The following is a 20,454-nucleotide window of genomic DNA, read 5'->3' on the forward strand; positions in this document are numbered from 1 at the left end:
GAAGGTACACAAGTGGATGTGCGCCTGTGTTTAAAACAACCCATAAACTGAGAACAAAAGGCCACTACAGACCACAAATACCCACTTGAACAACAGCATACAGTAAGTTTGCTTATATGGCTTTTTCCAAGTTACAGTGAGTGTGTAACAAAATATACAGCATCAAGCAGAATGCCAATGAGCCAAACTAGAGCCTGAGATGCCTGATTCACAAACACTCATAAAGACTTACTGTGTACTTGAGCTGTCTGGTCTCAGGGCCAAAAGATGCACTGTATTCGAAACTATGATTTCTGCAAGGTGAAGACTGCTCTCTTTCTATCTTTCTCAATTCAGCATGATTTTTTGCCAATACTGTAAATATTAAATATTGACAAAGCTGAGGATGTATGTAAAAACAGAACAACATATTAATCGGAAACATAAGATAGACAACGCATAAGAACGTTTTTGCGTGTATGACTGAAGTGTTTATGTTACAATAAAGGCCATCTGCATTACATACTGTAAGATGTCTGCATATACACGCAGACACACAGGGTCACCATGGTGAGCAAATGCGTACAGAAAACATACTGGGATAATACATATTTAGTCTTTTGAAAGCATATCTAGCAGCCAGTGTTGCTCTATTTTGTATAGTGATTGTGTTCAATGAACCTCTCAACTTCTTTTTCCCCCTCTCATTCTAGTTCTCTTTCTTTCATCCTAGATCCTTCTCTTATTCCATCTCTCTCTTTAATCTATAATGTGAGGTCACATCAACACACTTTTGATGAAATTCCACAGACAAAAAAGGTTGACTGTACATTATTAAAACTGCATGAAGCACAGCTTACATAAAAATTCATTTTCAAACAAGCAGCTTTCTGTTTTTCAACCAACAGCACAAACCAATATGAAATCTGTGTGAGGACATCTTTGGCTCTCCCAAAAAATTCCAGATGACGTGGATTCCTACTGAAATGACTAGATATCACAGAATAAAGGTAAATGTGACCTCAACTCAGCTCCCTCTTCTCTGTCATCCTATTTCTTTCATTCTATCACTCCCTCTCTTGTTCTCTTTCTTTCTCTCAGACGCTTTTTCAATTGATCTCTCTTAAGTTTTGTTTTTCAGTTTCAATTTCTCTTTCTCTCATTCTGACACAATCAGATACATTACACTTAAGTAATTTCACTTTTCTCTATAAAGACAGAGAAGCTTTATGAAGCAATTGATACAAATAAAAAGGGTTGAAGGAGCAAATAGGAGTAAAAAAGAAGGAGAAAGATGAATGTGGAACAATTAGAGAGAATGGCTTAAAAGATGAATGTGTGACAATGAAAATCATTCAGGTCTCTGGCTGATAATGCAGAAACATAATGGAAATGAGCAAAGGTCAGCATGGATATTGAAGTCTTTCAGAGGTGTGTGTGTGAAGGGAGTTAAAGGCAGAGACTGACTTCATAGCATTAGTGATCTGTCTCCCTCATCTTCCCACATTCACTTTTATTTCATTTAGTGCTTTATCTCTCTATAGCCTTCTTTGCCTTTGTTCCTAATCTCATTCCTCTTTTCCATCCCTCCTTTTGCCCCCTCCATTTCATCAGCCAAGCAGTCTTAAGGACAGCAGGAAATCAATTCTGCCTGCAACACAGACCACCTCTGCAGAGGGCACTTATACACACACACACACACACACACACACATCTGGTTTACTTTCCTTGTGGGGACTCTTGTCTCCATAGATGTAATGGGTTTTATACTGTCCAAACCGTATATTCTATCAATCTTACACTAACCATACACCTAAACCTACCCCTCACAAAAACTTTCTGCATTATTACATTCTCCAATATACTCATTCTGTATGATTTATAAGCTTGTTTCCCCATGGGAACCTCAATTCAAGTACCCATGGTGACAGAAGTTCCTGTGAGTCGGAGTGTATTCAGGTTTAAGTCCCCACCAGGACAGAAAACCATGTACCCACACACACACACACACACACACACACACACACACACACACACACACACACACACAGACACACAGACACAGACACACAGACACACAGACACAGACACAGACACACACACCTCAAACAAAAAGACTGGAGGAGAACCATAAATCTTGTATTTTTCAGTTCATTTCAAAAGCAATCACAGATTTCCATTATTCTTCTGATATAATATTGCTCAGAGTATTATAAAAATATACTGTAACTTTCATACACATCAGGGCCATTCAGAGCCCTATCATACACCAGCTTAAACCTGGTCTAAAGTCTGTTGCAATGTTTTTTCTTTGTTATTTATAGAGCGTGCAGGCTGATTATTAAACACAGGGACGCACAGCAGCACACAAACATGCCAAATATTAAAAATTAAAGGATTGCAATGCATAAGATCTTTTTGTAGGCTAATTAAATACATATTAGGCATGTCCCGATCAGGTTTTTTTTGCCCTAGTCCGAGTCATTTGATTTTGAGTATCTGCCGATATTGAGTCCTGATCCGATACTTCTATAATAAATAAAAATAGAATAAAGAAGAGTGAAAAAACAGATCCAGGATGTTCAATAAATTAAATTTTGAAATATATTCAAATATAAAACAGCTATTTTAAATAGGCTAGTAAAAATATTTCAAAATCTTACTGTTTTGCTGTGCTTTGGATCAAATAAATGCAGGCTTGGTGAACAGAAGGGACTTAACAAGCTTACTGTTCAAAAACTTCTGACGTAGTATAGGCAACTTTAATTTTTCTCTAATTTCTAGCTTTTAATTGGCTTAGAAATCTATAAATGCTGGATAATAACAAATGATAATGATTTGTTTATATACTACAAAGACTGTTTATCACATAAGGCAGAATAGTTTCTATACTGTAATAAATGCTATGTCAATTAGCACTGCATTGTTCATATACTTTATTTATCACCTGCTGGAGATGACTTGAAAAACTATTTATTGTCGTGATCGTATATTAATGTCTTCGTGTTTGCATAAGTTTCTGTTTTCCTGTGAACACCACAGTGATAGCTGGACACTTTTGTCCATATTAGGAATTTCCTGATATCAGCTCCGGCTTCGAGTATGAATGAAACACACACTGCATGAAAGTTTAGTGCACTGTGATGTTCATCTCGCTGTATTCTGGGTCCGAATTAAATATATCAGGTCATGCGCAGACTATCATGTCTCTTTGAGTTTGAATCTATATTCACACCAGCTCTTGAAAACAAAGTGATGTCATGCCGCACGCGTTGCTGTTTCTGTGTGGAGTCAAAAGGGTCTAACTCTGTGCCACCGCATAATGTGTTAAAAATTAATGAGAATATATATATATATATATATATATATATATATATATATATATATATATATATATATATATATACACACACACACACACACACACATACATATATATTATATATATATTATATATATATATATATATCCGAGTCCTGATCGGGAGGTAACGTCCAATGTAGTCATATATATATATATATGCCAACATGTCATAAAGGATAGTCATCACATGTATCAGAATTAGGCTATCTATTTGCTCGCACATGAACAGCTCCGTTTCATCTCGGAGATGCATTCTGTCTTTGCGCTTGCCAAATTCCGTTGTGTAAATAGCAAATCCATCATGGCACGAGGGCAACTGGCTCTTAAAGGGAATGGAAGATGAGACTCTGATTGGTTTATTGCACGTTACGCCCATTTTAACCATTTTATTCTGGTTAAATTTGTGATTTAAAATGTGAATTTTTTTGTGACTTGTTAATATGCAGGCAGCCTATAACTGCAAATCAGATGATACTGTTACGATAAAAAAACCTTTGACAATCATTTTTTCAGGAGATATGAGCCCATGTCTTTAATATGAAATATGAGCCTTTTATGCATCCTGGTACACTCCTGAAGTACACTTCTATCCTATATTTACTTGGAATTTCTTAAAGGGGTCATTTTATATATATATATATATATATATATATATATATATATATATATATGCGCAATTTTAATTTTTCCTTTCTCTTCGGAGTGTTACAAGCTCTTGGTGCATGAAAAAGGTCTGTAAAGTTGCAAAGACTAAAGTCTCAAATTCAAAGAGATATTCTTTGTCATAGTTAAGACTCAGCCACACCCCCCAAAACAGCTCGTTCAGACACGCCCCCACAGTCAGCTCTACTGCCTTTTCTTTTGCATTTAAATCTTTATTACAAGCAATCCTGCAGTTCATAAAGAACGTACTCGGTTATGAACTTAACCTTGGTTCCCTGAGATACTTCACTCATACTGCGTATGGAGAAAAGCTCCTTTTTTCCTCGATACTGAAGCCTTTTTTCAATAATGCAGTGCAACTGCACTGCCATTGGTTTAATCAGTAAACTTTTTTAAACCAATGACAGCGCTGCATAGCTGCGCGAGCCTGTGGCGATGCAGCACGCCAAATCCCGCCAATATAGGCGGGGCAATGGCTATATAAGCAGGCAAATCACCATAGGGAATCAGGTCATATGACTGAAGCAACGACACTGAAGCCGCAGCCTGAAATCACGCACCTGACGGAATTTACCGCTGATTAGAGAACCGGCTTTACTGACGAGATGCGCATTAAGCCTGGTTCACACGGGACGATTTTAAAATTGTCGGCCGATTTTCCAAACCTGAGAGACCCCACACACGATAAAAAATCATGGGTCTAACAGTTTTGGTCGTACAGTGTGTGGTGTGCAGCCACACGGCAAAATCAACATATCACACACGAACCGATTTGACTCCCGAGCATTCCCAGGTCAGACTGGAAATCTTGCAAAATCCCTCGAGATCAAACGTGACTTCAGAGTAAACAATCATGGCGGACGAAGAGGATGCAGTGGCCATAGTTTGTGCTTTGTTTTTAACCGAAAAAAACATAAGAAAAACAAGAAAAGGCGTTGGTCAAAGAAGTGGAGACAACGCAAGCATGGACTATACTTGCTACATCATGATATGGAGGTGAGTTCTTGTTTTATCTCATAGAAATGTCGTTACGTACTACACAGATTAATTACCGTTGAAATAAACGTTCATATATTCGTTTCCATGTACTCTGGTGGACAGCAGTTGTGGATGTAGTTATGCCCATCAACTTTCTGGTGCGCCATGCCGCCGGCTGTTTTGATTTTGTTTCCCGGTACTTCCTCGCCACCTCGCTTTCTGATTGGCTACACGCCACAGTCCACAGGCTGCGTGATCGTTTGTCCTCGGGGGACACCACACACGAGAAGAAATCGGGCCAAATAAATCCAACATGTTGGATATCCCCGATTTGAGATCGGAGCGGTCCCGACGTCAGTCTTAACACACCACACACGGCAGGAATATCTGATCAGATTATTTTACGATAATCTGAGCATCCTTAAGATTGTCAGAAGGGGTGAATCGGGGCTAAAATCGGCCTAATTATCCTGCCGTGTGAACCAGGCTTTAACGATCGGCAGATCGTGATCGGAGCAGCCCTAGAACTCATGACATTCCAGGAAATCCCTATATGTGCAAAGGCATCCAGTTACCACTGTTCCTGAATAAAAAGAAAATAGAAACACTTGAATTGATTAAACATGAAGACAGTAAACACATGACATGACACGGTTTATCTGTGTTCTTCAAGCCATCTTGGGTATTTTCATCATAAATAAAGGCAGGGTAGGTAAAAAATGTATAAACAAGTTTCTTCCAAATTTGTTTAAACTTTCTATGTATATCAATGCATAATTAAAATGTAAGTACTCTGATAAAAAGAGTATAAAAATCGAGGGACTCTAGACGGTTTAATCTGTATAAAACACAGCTCATTATTTCCATTCGGGACGAAACATAGGATTGGCTTAGGCGACTGTCACGCTCTCGCAACCATGGCAACCACCCTTTTGCCACACATGACCTGCCCACTTGCGCGCGCACGTTTGATTTGAGGAATTCAAGAGGCACGGATCCTAGGAATACCAAAACAATGCCAGAGAAACAGCAAGCAAAATTCACAGTACCGGCCTATGCAGTTAGTGAAGGCAAACCAGGCAAAAAAAGGAAGACAGTAACAGTACAAGAAAAGGCAATGAACAAAAAGTCTTTGGATAAACAAAGAAATAAAACGCGAGTTAATATCGGCGTGGCTTTCCAGCGATGGCGAGAACTGAGGGAACTCAAGGGGCTGAAAAGTGACTCCTTGATGGCTTTATTTCTGCTGGACAGGTAAATCTTTCTTTTTGTATTTTGATCATAGATATTTTTTGTTTATTTTTTTCATGAAGCATGTGTCATTAGCACACGTAGCTGCGTAATATAGCTAACATAACATTACTTAGCGAGCCGTAGTAGAGACGATAAATAATCTATAGGAGCCCAGAAGGGAGGGGGTGGAGTGAATGGAAATAATGAGCTGTCTTTAAAACAGTCGTGAGAGGTCTACAGACACTCGATTTTTATACTTTCTTTTTCAGAGTACTTACATTTTAATTATGTATTGATATATAAATAAAGTTTAAACAAATTTTGAAAAAAAGTTTTTTATACATTTTTTTCCTACCCTGCCTTTAAGTAAATTTATAATCCAGTGCTAATCTAGCCTTTATTATAGTATAATATATATTTTTTTGCCTCTTTCTGACTGGCATAAAGTTGTTTTGACGTTGGACATTCAATATTCACAAGTTAAGGGACTGTCTCTAAAGGTACATACAACAACTAATTTCAATAGCATTTGAAGAGTATGACTTACAGTCACAGACCCAGCTGTAAAGTGTTCATTTAGAAATATCAAAAATCTAAAATCTGTGCATTATACAGTCGTGGCCAAAAGTTTTGAGAATTACATAAATATTAGTTTTCAAAAAGTTTGCTGCTAAACTGCTTTTAGATCTTTGTTTCAGTTGTTTCTGTGATGTACTGAAATACAATTACAAGCACTTCATACGTTTCAAAGGATTTTATCGACAATTACATGACATTTATGCAAAGAGTCAGTATTTGCAGTGTTGGCCCTTCTTTTTCAGGACCACTTTTTACAAGATGTAATGTTGTTCTTGAGTGTCCCCAGAATGTGTCTGTGAAGTTTCAGCCCAGAATAACCAACAGATAATGTACTATAACAACTGGAAAATATTTTTGGGGTGTGTCTAAAAAAAGAGCTGTTTTGGAGTGCATCCCTTTAAATGCAAATGATCTGCATATTCCCGCCCCGTCTCCAGAAGAGGGGGTCATGTATACATCTCTCTGCATTGCATATCTACAACAATAAACAGCTGGTAAAAGCAACATAATTGAGAGAGAGAGAACCGGTGTTTAGCCGTACATATGGTAAGCCAAATGCACAGAACGTGGGATGAAAAAGCACAATGTTATAGATCTCGCACTGCGCTGACCTGTCATCAGCGCAGATCAATGGACCAAGCCACGCAACCAAACAAATCTCTTTCTACGAACGGTGAGAACTAATCGGTGATAAACTAATCGTGCTGGAAAATGCATTGTTCTTCACCAAACTGTTGTTGGATTGTTGGAAGAAGTTGCTGTTGGATGGTGTTTTGGTACCATTCTTTATTCATGGCTGTGTTTTTGGGCAGAATTGTGAGTGAGCCCACTCCCTTGGATGAGAAGCAACCCCACACATGAATGGTGTCAGAATGCTTTACTGTTGGCATGACACAGGACTGATGGTAGCGCTCACCTTTTCTTCTCCGGACAAGCCTTTTTCCAGATGCCCCAAACAATCGGAAAGGGGCTTCATTGGAGAATATGACTTTGCCCCAGTCCTCAGCAGTCCATTCACTATACTTTCTGCAGAAGATCGATCTGTCCCTGATGTTTTTTTTTGGAGAGAAGTGGCTTCTTTGCTGCCCTTCTTGACACCAGGCCATCTTCCAAAAGTCTTTGCCTCACTGTGCGTGCAGATGCGCTCCCACCTGCCTGCTGCCATTCCTGAGCAAGCTCTGCACTGGTGGCACTCCGATCCCGCAGCTGAATCCTCTTTAGGAGACGATCCTGGCGCTTGCTGGACTTTCTTGGACGCCCTGAAACCTTCTTTACAAGAATTGAACCTCTTTCCTTGAAGTTCTTGATGATCCTATAAATTGTTGATTTAGGTGCAATCTTAGTAGCCACAATATCCTTGCCTGTGAAGCCATTTTTATGCAACGCAATGATGGCTGCACGCATTTCTTTGCAGGTCACCATGGTTAACAATGGAAGAACAATGATTTCAAGCATCACCCTCCTTTTAACATGTCAAGTCTGCCATTCTAACCCAATCAGCCTGACATAATGATCTCCAGCCTTGTGCTCGTCAACATTCTCACCTGAGTTAACAAGACGATTACTGAAATGATCTCAGCAGGTCCTTTAACTTTTCCAATTTCCAATATTTATGTAATTCTCAAAACTTTTGGCCACGACTGTAGTTGACACCTACATGAACACTTCACAGATGGTTTTGTCATTCTTCTTAAATGCTATTGATTGAGCTTTAAATTATGGCATATTTTGAGTTTGAGCCTATTCAGTAGTGAAATGCATAATATTAACATATGCTCTGACAGTTTATGCATTTAATCACTGAATGGGCTCAAACAAAGAATTTAAAATCATGCCCATTATTAGCAACACAGCACTTGCAGAGACGATAGCATTTAATACTGATGATGTGCATATATTTATTTAATGAAAAACCACACGTTTTTAATTCATCGCATCAAGCCAAATCACGATTTCGGTATGATTTCAATTAACCTTCAGCCCTATGTGGGTTTAAGGCATCCCATACTCCAATATTTTATGTATGAGGGTATGTCATATTTTCAGCACAAACTGATGAGAACCTGTCATATTGGAATGCAGGCTTTGCAAAGAGACTATTAGTGAAGGACGAGTGTTGTGTTTAAGGGATGACGGAAATGTCTTTAAACTTAACTGAACTGTACTGCCAATTTTCTACCAGGACATTATCTATTTTAATATAGATTTTTTTTCAATACATTGCACTTAAATAAAAAATAAATAAAAATAAATAAAAACATTTAATGGTCTTAGAAAAAGCGAGAACAAAATAATTAACTTGGGGATTGGTCATGATTTTCAAATATTTGATTAGTTGATTTTAGAGAATATTGAATAGATTGTACGATTATTGTCTTAAAAATTTTCCCATGTTTTCTGAACACATTTGTCTCACGCACACTGTAGACTTTCGTGGCATAAAAAAAGACTTACATAGCATATAATGGTTACAGTAACTTAGTAAGGGACGATGTCAAACAAGAGCTCTGTGTGTCCCACAAACACCCGTGACTGGGTAAGAGGTGTGGCTGAATCTAAATTCAGAAAGGTGCGTAAAACAAATGAATAACTCATTCTACGAAGCCACGTGGTCACCGTGATTTTGCTAAGTAAGACATGTTCCTCGATCAACATCTTTTATTGATCCTGAATCAACATAACTGTCCAAAAATATAGACTTTATCCCAATCCCTACCCCCTAAACCTAACCCTACCCATAATTTATTCCTAAAATCAGTGTGAAATGATAGCGGATTAAGAAGAGTGTAGAAGCACCTGATTGTAAACCTAAACCAGATATTTCCTTAAAAGTTATCCCTCAATGCTGATTGGTTGTTTGGAAGTTCACCGAAGCCACTAAAGGGACATGGTTAGCCACTTACTAGCGGTAGTACACTGCAGTACATAAAATTTCACTTACCACATAAACAGAGTAAGGCCAGAAGACTGATAGGATGATGGCGAATGATTTTCAGATCTTCAGAAGGTTTTAAAAAATAATCAAATAATATCCAGCGATTTTCATATATTATTTTTGTTTGAAATGTCCATTCCTAAACTAACTAGCACTTTTAAGTACAACTCAGAAAAAAAAATACGTATAATGAATTTTTCCAGAATGCAATGACTGACTTCTAAACCGTCATAAGGCCATTACTGTGTGAGTCAGAGAAATGAAGTGAATAGGAAGAGCATAAGTGACGTATTGTAAAAAATCAAGGCTGTCTATGAAGGGGTAGTTGGGAACAGGTCTTTGTGTTATACCTGGGCTAACTGTGAGAGGAGCATCTTGGCTGAAGTGTTTGCGGGCAGAGTTGAAGGCCAAGCAGCGGTACAAGCCTTCATCTTCTTTAGTGACCCCTAAAATCTGCAGCACCCCATTAGGAAGAGATATGTACCTGTGTGAGAGAGAAAGAGATTAGCATTAACATTTCTAAAACAACATCAATGTGTGTGTTTGTTTGTTGCTCTTCTATACTGAAGCTACTTTTAAGTCTTTGGAGGCGAGCAATCTGCCACCTATTCTGGTGTTTAGCATTAGTCAACTCAAGAGCAACATATAAAGTGGCACTACACATAAACATGAGCCATACTGCAGAAATAACATAGCGGGGGAGGAATAAATGGCAGAAAAAAAGAAGTAGAGATGAGAGATTAGTCTACAGATGTAGGAGAACAAACCAAGATGGCAGCATGTATCTTCAAAAGTCAATTCCTCTCTTTCACTCTCTCTCTTTCTCTCTCTGTTTGCGGTGGCGAGGTCAGGTTGCAGCACTAATATTCATTCCATAGTCATCTCTCTTCCCCCAGAGACCACTTTCAATTCCCCTTTTCATTCAGGACAGATATTATACACCATTAATCTTTTAAAATCATCCCCAAGAGCAAGACACTCTGGCAGAAAGGCCACAAAGACCAAGGCTGGGTGAAATCTGTGAGTGTGAGAGCGGGTTAAAATTGGGTGTGTGTGACTCGCTTGTAGAATACGTTGGTGCTGAGAGTTCAGCTGAGGACACATCCACACCAGAGCTACACCTCCAGTAGCACGGCACTGCCTCAGCTGCGCTGGGGATGTAAATGAGAGAGTGACTGCGGCAGCCGCCAGAACACGACAGCACGGCTAATGTGCAAGTGTGTTCTCATTAATATGGAGAGGGGCTGTGAATACAAAAGACACTTTTTACAGATCCAAAAGGAAGCATCCGAAGCAGACAGGGAACAATCTCCGAGGCACATTTCAAACAGTCTGTCTCGCTTTTTAAGTTGGATCTCATTTGTTATTCCACACTGTAAGAGGTCAGAGACTTAATGTGAAGATGCCCACATTTCTGAATGAAAATGGTAAACATCTGGCTAGCTGTCCGTGTCGAATAGAGTCATTCAAAGTCCCCAGCAGAATGTAAAGGTTTAATTAAAACATTTATATACACTACTGTTCAAATGTTTGGGGTCATTTAGATTTTATATGTATTTGAAAAAAGTCCCTAATGTTTACCACAGATGCAGTTATTATAATATCAAAATATCCAGCAATATTGTGAAATCTTATTACAATTCAAAATAACTTTTCTATTTGTATATATCTGAAACCAGAGGATCAGTTTGATTTCCTCTGCTTTCCTGTCCGTTATTCTATTATGCATTTTTTATTTTATATATATATTCAACTCAAAACTCAATTTGATGACATTTGATAAACATCATTACACAGTTGCTGCCATATGCAGAGAAATATTTCTATTTCTCAGTGGATTCCTCAAAAGAAATTGACAGCGGATGATTAAATCTCTAAATGATGCAATCAGGAGACATTTTCATAAAATTCTCTCCTTATTTGACATTTCAAATGTCTTTCCTTTTCACTTTGCACATTTTCCTAAGCATTAACTAACAGAAGGTTTAAAAAGACTGCTTTTTGTAAAAATTTTTTTACAAAAATAAAAAGACAACCTTTGATGAATAGCATTCATATACAAAGCAAAACAGACACAAATAACCGTGTTAATCAGTCCTAATAATATTATATGATACATGTGGCATGTGAAAAAAGACACCAAGGACTGATTTGAAAAACCGCAATGCTTCCCAAGGATACCAGGATATAACACTGATCAGGGCCTTTGGAGAACATAACCATGTCAATACACGGTGTCTAAAAAAAGACGATGATTATATATGTGCTTTATGCTACACACCTACATCTCTGTATGTGCAAATGTTTTGTATGTGTGCTCAGATGTTTATGTGAGAGTGTTATGGTCTTATTATAAAACGAAAAAAAGACACTCTTACTCTTCAGTTCAAGCATATGGCTGTGCAACAGAGAAAAAGGAGAATCAACAAAGAGACTGAGAATAAAATCAAATCAAGTGTTTAGTCTAGACCTTGCAGGCAGCCATCTTCAAAAACAAAACCAGAACTTATCATAATGGACTATAAAGCAAGGATATATTAGGACCATATATATTAATTGTAATTTAACATACAAAAAAGGGAATTCAAAACTAAAAGCTCTTTTTCTTAACCTTCCACCGGTTAATCTCCACAGGCTAAAAACCAGACAATATAATGAGACATAAGCAAATGATTAAATACTGTACTGGGAAACTCAAAGTTGCAAGGTAACATGTAATGCTATCTAGACAGTATATTCAGCAAACCTAGCTACATTCAACAAAATGAAATCAAACATTATGAGTGAATGAAAAAGATTAATTGAAATGGTTGGGAATGCACATATGATATTTATGCTTAAAAATAATTATAAATATAATTTAATGATTTTTTTTCTTTGCATCAATCTTTACATGCCATGGACATATTACAGCTATTATTTAACAGTGTTTCTTTACAATTTGATCTATAACTTTGATACAAATTTCACAAGAAATTTCATTGTAGTTCCGAATGTGTCTTTTTACATAACCATTTCAAAACACAAGATTCCTGTAATATATGGAATAAGAACATTTGGTTTAACGATTGAAGGAAAAAAATAATTAGGAAAACTCTTTCTAAAGGAGCTAACACATTTATACCAAATCCATAATGCATGTAAATATATTTCCAGTGTTATCAAATGTTATATAACACCATAACAAGGTTGTGTGTCAATTGAGACGGTACAGTATACTGTCAATACTTTACATGATTACTGAGCTGCATAGCTAGCAAGAGGTTTTATTAACCAAAACACAACAACAACAAAAAAATGTTCAGATTTCTTACAGATTCTGCAGCTGACCTTTTCAGATAGGGTGAGTGATTTACAGATATTTGGCAGCCTCTGCTATAGTAAGCCCTCTTTTTATCACATGACATGACATACTTTAAACCAATGACCTGGACTTCATTTGATGCAACAGCTCCCTGCCCTCTTCCTCCCTCCCTGTGATGTCCACCTCTTTGATGGGGCCCATGCCCAACTCTTTGACCTCGGATGGGCCTCTTGTAAACAGAGTCAATGATTGGCTCCTGTCATGTGTAGTCTCTCCTGCTCTATTTTGACAAATTGCAAAAGCTACTGTAATATCCACACACTTGGGAAATGGTAAGCAACTGTGATTACCCTTTGAGATGAACTGGCAATACTGTAACATGTATTCACTCTTTTTGGCTACCTTGTCTCAAACAATTTATAATGTTACCTATTTTCAAAATATTCAAATGAGTTGAAAATCTATAGGCATGCCAAATATTTATTCAATAGATTATTTTATTAATCTACTGGACAAAATGATGGTCAAATGTATTAAAATGAATGAATGAAGAGTATAAATAAACTTAAATGAAAATGTCTAGATGAAACATACTTGTATATAAAATTATATAAACTGATTGATAGTGATATTAAGATATATCACCATCACTTATAATTATTTTAATATAATTATATTAAAAGATATGAAAACAGTACTAATGTGAATTTAAAAAAATAATAATAATAAAATGTGTGAAAATGTACCTTTACTTATAAACAGTAGAGGTGGCCAACCGATGCTACACCAGGATACACACGGTCAGTCCATGCAGAACTACACAGACTCTATGGATAGTCCTATCATGTCTAATGGGTTTTCACCATTAGGCACACCACAAGAACTCTCCTGACAAGACACATAATTGGGCTGAGCTGGGCAGCTTAAATGACTTGAGTTTAAATGAGTTCAAATGACTCCAACAAGTACTGGTATATCAGTAATGCCTTTCAGTTACAGCACTACAAAACTAACTGGTCATTTTGTAAGTGTTTTGCCGTCATAATTACTTTTAAAGGGATAGTTCACCCAAAAATTTAATTTCTGTCATTAATTAATCACCTTCATGTTTTTCCAAACCTGTAAGACCTTTTCATCTTTGGAACACAAATAAAGATATTTTTGATGAAATCCGAGAGCTTTCTGACCCTGCATAGACAGCAATGCAACTACCACATTCAAGGCTCAGAAAGGTAGTAACGATGAACGACATGAGATTGAGTATTTAATGACAGAATTTTCATTTTTGGGTGAATTATCTGTGGCAAGGGGGGCGTGGTTTAGCGAAGTCGGCAGCGGGAGAGAGAAGCAGGAGACGAACGGTGAGTGAGTGGGTTGGACAGAAATAATCAAAACTTGTGTCTTGTTTCAGTAATTGGCGTGGAGAGAGTATATAACACCAGGAGAAACAGGAGTAGGTGAGAGAGAGAAGGACTGCTGACGAGTGAACCTGTCCCGGAAGAAGTAACCCGGAAGAGATAACGATAGAGTGTTTGTGTTGGTGTTGTTGACACCGTTTGCCTTTAAAATATTTAATAAAAAATCATCAGCAGTCAAGCCAACCCCTCGTCCTCTCCCTTTCCACCCACGAATCCTCTACATTATCCTTTAAGATACGGCTACATAAGTGACATTTTATAATAATGGTTATTAATTAAGATTTAATGGAATTGAGCAATGCAACACCTAATTCATTCAAATTGAATTCCAGATTACCACAGATGCTTTTCAATTTGGTTCTTAAAACATGAATATGTGGATCAGACTGCTTCAAACTCGCTTATTAAGACCAGTTGTTATTACTGTCTGGTACTCATTTGAATTGCCAATGAATCCATATGTGAAACGGACACATCTGTGGTTGTTACAGTGTTCAACTTATGCAAAAAACTATAAGATTTTGTAGAAATAAAATACATGATTTGCTTTTATTTGGTTTTAAAAAAAGAATAAATAAATATTTCAAATAAATGCTGTTGAATTTTCTATATATTGAATCATCCTGAAATATGTATCTTGGTTTCAACAAAAATATTTAATAGAACAACTGTTTCTAGTATTGATTATAATAAATGTTTCCTGAGCAAAATTCAGCTTTGCCATCACAGGAATAATTTGCACTTAAAAAAAAACCCATTCAAATAGAAAGCAGTTGTTATTAATTGTACAAATATTTTACAACATTTCTACTGTATTTTGATAAAGAAAAATGTATTTCACAACTTTCACAAACATAAAATCTTTTTAAATAAATCTTACCAACCCCAAATGTTTGAACAGTAGTACATGTATGATTAATTTTAATAATTGTGAAGGCTTATTTTAAACAACAAAGTTAGTTTCCATGTTGGACTAGCTTCGCACTTGCTCTTTGCAAACAATGTCATATGTGAATAAAGCATTACAAAAAGGGAATCACACATGACAAAGCTCACGGCAAGATAACTTACCTGGATGGTTCTAGAGGTTCTGTGGGTGCAGGGAGGGGTTCCTGGTCCTTCTCCCAGGTGATAATTGGGGTGGGCAAGCCATCTACATAGCACTCAAACCGGGCAGTGCCACCTTCTGGCACAACCTGAGGTTCAGGATCCTGAAGAAAACGGGACAAGCCTAAGAAAGACAGAGAGCAAGAGAATGAGGCAGAGAGAAAAGGAGAAGAAAGCAACAAGAAATCAAAAAAAGGAATTAGTGAATGCATCACACTAACTTTTCGTGGAATAAGAACAAGCAATGTATCCACATGGTGGGGCCCCTGACCTTTACTCTTTGAAAATTCTGTCACTTTGATTTGCTACATCTGCTAGACTCGCACTGCTCAGAAGCCCACAGTACACTGAACAACTCACACACACACAAACAAGCGAGAGGATACTCCGATATTCAACCAAATACCAAATATATAACCAGAGTTAAAATTTTGGTAACAGCTTGTTTTAGTTAGCATTAATTCGACATAGTACATCAATAGAGTTTTAACATTTCAAATTTTTATTTTTTGTATGTTTAAATGAATATTAGTTGTGTGTGTGTGTGTTATAAACAAATGTGAATTAACAATAAACAATAGTATATTTATAAATTAACATGAATCTATATTATTAAAAGCTGTAAAAACTGTTTGTTGTTAATTCATGGTACTAAATGCATTAACTAATGTTAACAAATTAACTTATTGTAAAGTGTTACTATAAACTCAAACTTCCAACCAAACTATCAACACTTATGCTAACAAAATCTTGCAGCATTAAATTTAAACTATATTTTCTACCCAGATTCATAATGAGTTTTAATATAGCTTTGGTTTTAAATTAGATGAATTAAATCAAAAGATAACCAAGCAATAAAAATTATCTGATTTATTCTATCATGTTAAGAATACTAGGGGTGTGCAATAATGACAAAAAATATATATCTCTATATTTTCTGGAATTTTGTCGATAACGATATTTAGACAATATTTTTCTGAGCATGTTATTGTGCTGGTATTTTGGCATGTTTAGGACAGCCGTGGACAGATGACTCCCAAAGATTGTGATATTCTTCATATTCTGTGCTGTGGTTAGTTTGAAGGAGTAACCTTTTTCAACTTTTATGTGCATTTTTACCTTTATAAGGCCATTTTTTTTCTAACCTAATTAAATGTAAGCATCATCTTTTGTGGGAAATTATTAAATTTAATCAAATTCAAATAGTAGGACACTGCAGGGTTGTTACCAATCAAATGAAATCAGTAAAATTTGTGTTTGCAATGCAGAGGTGGCACAGAATCTGTCATTTGGCATTTAGATGCATTAACACAGACTGTTTAATGCAGGACATGAATGCAGTTAACCTGCAGTTACAAATGCATAAACAATGTTTTGATGTAATCACAAAATGTTGAGTACTATATTTGAAATGATTTGTTTTGTTTGTTTGTTTTGGGGGGTGGGGGGTATACTTTAAATATAAACCTAAAATCGGCAGTAGGTGGTGGCAAATCAACACATTAGTGAGTCATTAAGTCATTAATTCAACCAATTCAAAACACAGCAGTGCATTGCTCAGAGACGCAAACAGTTCTGCTGTGGCTTTGTTTGAATCTAAGAACTGTTGTGTCTAAAATGTAAGTCACTTAATATTAACTTAATTGTGTATGTCAAATCAATATCAACTTTGCAATCGGTATTTGGAGAAAAGCGTCACTCTTCGTGTGATATTGACTAAATCAGTTGATATAAATATAAATGATATAAATTCATACAAGGGAATTTTTGCCACCTTATCTTTAATTTTGGGGGAAATTTAACAGGCTAAATAATGCAGAGAAAGCGTGAACTCTAAATGTGCTGGTGCAGTAGACTAATCTACATCTCATAGTGAATGCAAGGCTGTGTTTTTGCAACATATATGATGTCAAATCGCATATCATTTAAACAACAAATACAATATTATCGTAGATGATATCTTGCATAACTATAAAATTTATAATGGACCAATGATATTTCTGACTATTGAAACTTCTCTGAAGTTGATTTATGGTCACCCAGAGGAGCAGCCATCAATTTACAGACAGTTCAAATCTAAACAATTTCCTAAACAAGCTCACACATGAAAAACATCGGCATACATACTGTAACAGCTCTGCAGGCTCAGCTGAGACCTGTTAAACATTAACACAAGATATTTTTGACTTGTACATAGCATGCGGTCTAAAGCAAAAACACTCTACAAAAAAAAAAAAAAAAAAAAAAAAACAGCAGATTTACTGGAGCACACACCAGCAGCATGGTTATGTATAGGTGTGAGCATCTGAAATTAGAAAGCAATTAAAAAATAATGAGAAATATTCTGCCACTGAGAGAAAATGCCTTATAAGTATCTCTGTCTGGTTCATTCCCAAATACTCTGACAAAGATCTAAGGTAGATATTCAAGAAATGTCTGCAATATGTTATTTGTATAATCTAATTTATAATCAAGTTCAGTTTCTAATTATGAGATTCCCACCACCATGGGAAGTAACTGTTTCCCCATCATAAAGAAAAAAAATTGAATAAAATGATATAAAGTAAGATCTACTTTTGCTGGCCTTTATGGCAAATAACAATGACATGTTATTTTTGTATTCTTATATTTGATTTCTAATCTTCATGTTAGACTAACATGACATGATCTCTCTTACGTTAACTCTGCAATGTCCATCAGTGTCTATGGCAGAGATGGCAGGCATCATTATTATCTACATAAAAGTAATAAAGAAAAATTGAATGGACAGAAATAATAAAGGAAGACAGAGTCATGGCCAATGAAATAGATAATGGCTAAAGGAAATGGTCTTTATCGTCTAGTGGGCTGCCTTAAACACAAAGAGAAAGAAAAAAAGAAACAGTGAGGTAAAGAGATAAAGGAGCTGAAGGCTGATCTCTTTTTCCCTCCTCAAGCTCTTCAAAATGCACAATCAAGTCCTTGTGCTAACCAGGTGAGAACGACACTCAGATCCAGCCAAGCAAAGATAACCACCGAGTGGAATGTGGCAGAGAGAGAGGGACATAGATGAGCATCAGATGTAGATGTTCATCAGATATTCATACACAGTAATTAGAATGTGATGCTTTCCAGATGATGCAGATTTAAAAACAAAACACACGACCAAAAACCTGAATTTGACTGGCCTATGAATTTGAAAGAATCTGGTCCTGTGATCAATCTTAGACCCACAGCTGCTGTGTGTTGGACGTAAATCAGAGTAGAAGGTGTTTATACTCACTGGCGAGATGCAGGGTGAGAGCCCGGCTGGTCAGCGCTCCTGTCGAGCTGGTACTTAGGCAACTGTAGCCGCCCTCCACACCCGCTGGAGCCTGGCCATCCGTGGAAGAGGGCAAGATGAGTAGAGACCCGTTGATCAAAGGCCGGATGGTCTGGCTTTCTGAGAGAAGCACCCCATCCCGCAGCCAGGTCACGTTGAGGGGGGGCTCACTGGCCCCCAGGTGGCATTCCAGCAGCAGAGGGTGATCAGGCTCCAGAACCACATGGACAGGACCAGCACCACAGCTCAGCTCCACGGATACGGGCTTTTCTAATTAATGAGGGAGAGGAGGACAGAGAGAAAGAGCTGATGTCACAACTTCTGATGAACAAAAGAAAGCGTGAAAGAAAGCAACCCAAAAGAAAATGGTCAGCAAAAAGGGTTAATAACAGTGAATTGATTCAATTCACAATGCACATTTGAATTCAATTCACCCTTAATGTATCTTGGGTAATAAAAGAAAAAGAAAAACAAGCTACTTCAGAAAGTAACCTGCAACACATTACCTGCATGAACATACAGGCTACTTGGAATACAACACACAGTACAGTACAAACAGTGTGTAACAACATAAGTGACCAGATATGAAAACCAGTCGGCGGGCGACTCAGAGACTCCACCATGTTGGAGACCACTGCAATACAATATACTACGTTTTGAATTGGCTGATTGGCATCTGGCTTGAAATGATTCAGATTTGAGCTCGCCAACACCCACAGCTAAAATGTTCTATTTGGGTTTATAAATACCTAAAATTACTCTAACAGTAGGTGAAAAACATTTCATTTCATTGAAAAACAGTACAATGACAAAAGAAGCTGATTATTTATTTCTGAAACAAGCATCATATATTGTAAAGATAATATTATCATTTTTCACAAACAGTAGCCTATATCTGTTTTTTATACATGAACATGCAGAGCTGGCTGCATATTTTAGAAAGAACATAAGACAGACCATCATTCTTCAACACAGCATGTGTGACTCAATATTTTATTGACGAATGACATTTACTTTTTACCAAACAAAGAAAACAGATCTTGTAGCAGCATTCAGTAATCTGGAAAACACCATTTACTTTACACTCGAAGTAACCTGCAGAATGAATGGAGTTATTCACGTTGTCATTCATGTCAAGCATGAGGCAATAATTTTATAACGACTATGCTAATCAGCCAGCCATAACACTATTTCAGCACTTTATACACTTACACATACACACACAGAGCAAGACCACACGTTGAGCACACATTAGTCCTCTACATTTTCGTGCTGTAGTAAGCTCCCAATTAATTACGCTAATGGGAAATGGAATTATTTCCTAGATTAAAGTGGAAGCTGACCCTCCGTCATCCCTGGATGTGTGTTTGTGTAAAACAGAGGCAAGCTAGCAAGCAAGAGCAGCTCACACAGCTAGCACACAAAAAGAGGAAGGGAAAACACAATAATACTTGTTGGATGGCTGAAAGCCAAATGCACAGACAAATATATGAGAGAGTTACTTCTGAGGCAGAAAGACACAGACTGACAGAGAGAGACTCGTAGTAAGTTCAGCACAACTAGAGCTGCAGGGTCCCTGAGTGCAATCGCCTCT

General features: G+C 37.0%; 1 protein-coding gene across 1 annotated transcript in view; it reads right to left on the reverse strand.

Moving 5' to 3' along the window:
• LOC132105619 (immunoglobulin superfamily DCC subclass member 4-like) overlaps positions 1-20,454 on the reverse strand; it is an 83,040-nt gene that overhangs the window by 22,475 nt on the left and 40,111 nt on the right. The window contains exons 2-4 of the mRNA XM_059510877.1: positions 18,822-19,130; positions 15,524-15,683; positions 10,081-10,214 (exon numbers count right to left, since the gene is read on the reverse strand). Of these exons, the coding sequence (XP_059366860.1) occupies positions 10,081-10,214; positions 15,524-15,683; positions 18,822-19,130 (603 nt within the window). The remainder of the gene's footprint in view (positions 1-10,080; positions 10,215-15,523; positions 15,684-18,821; positions 19,131-20,454) is intronic.

This window comes from Carassius carassius, chromosome 2, assembly GCF_963082965.1.
Source record: "Carassius carassius chromosome 2, fCarCar2.1, whole genome shotgun sequence".
Lineage (NCBI taxonomy): Eukaryota > Metazoa > Chordata > Actinopteri > Cypriniformes > Cyprinidae > Carassius > Carassius carassius.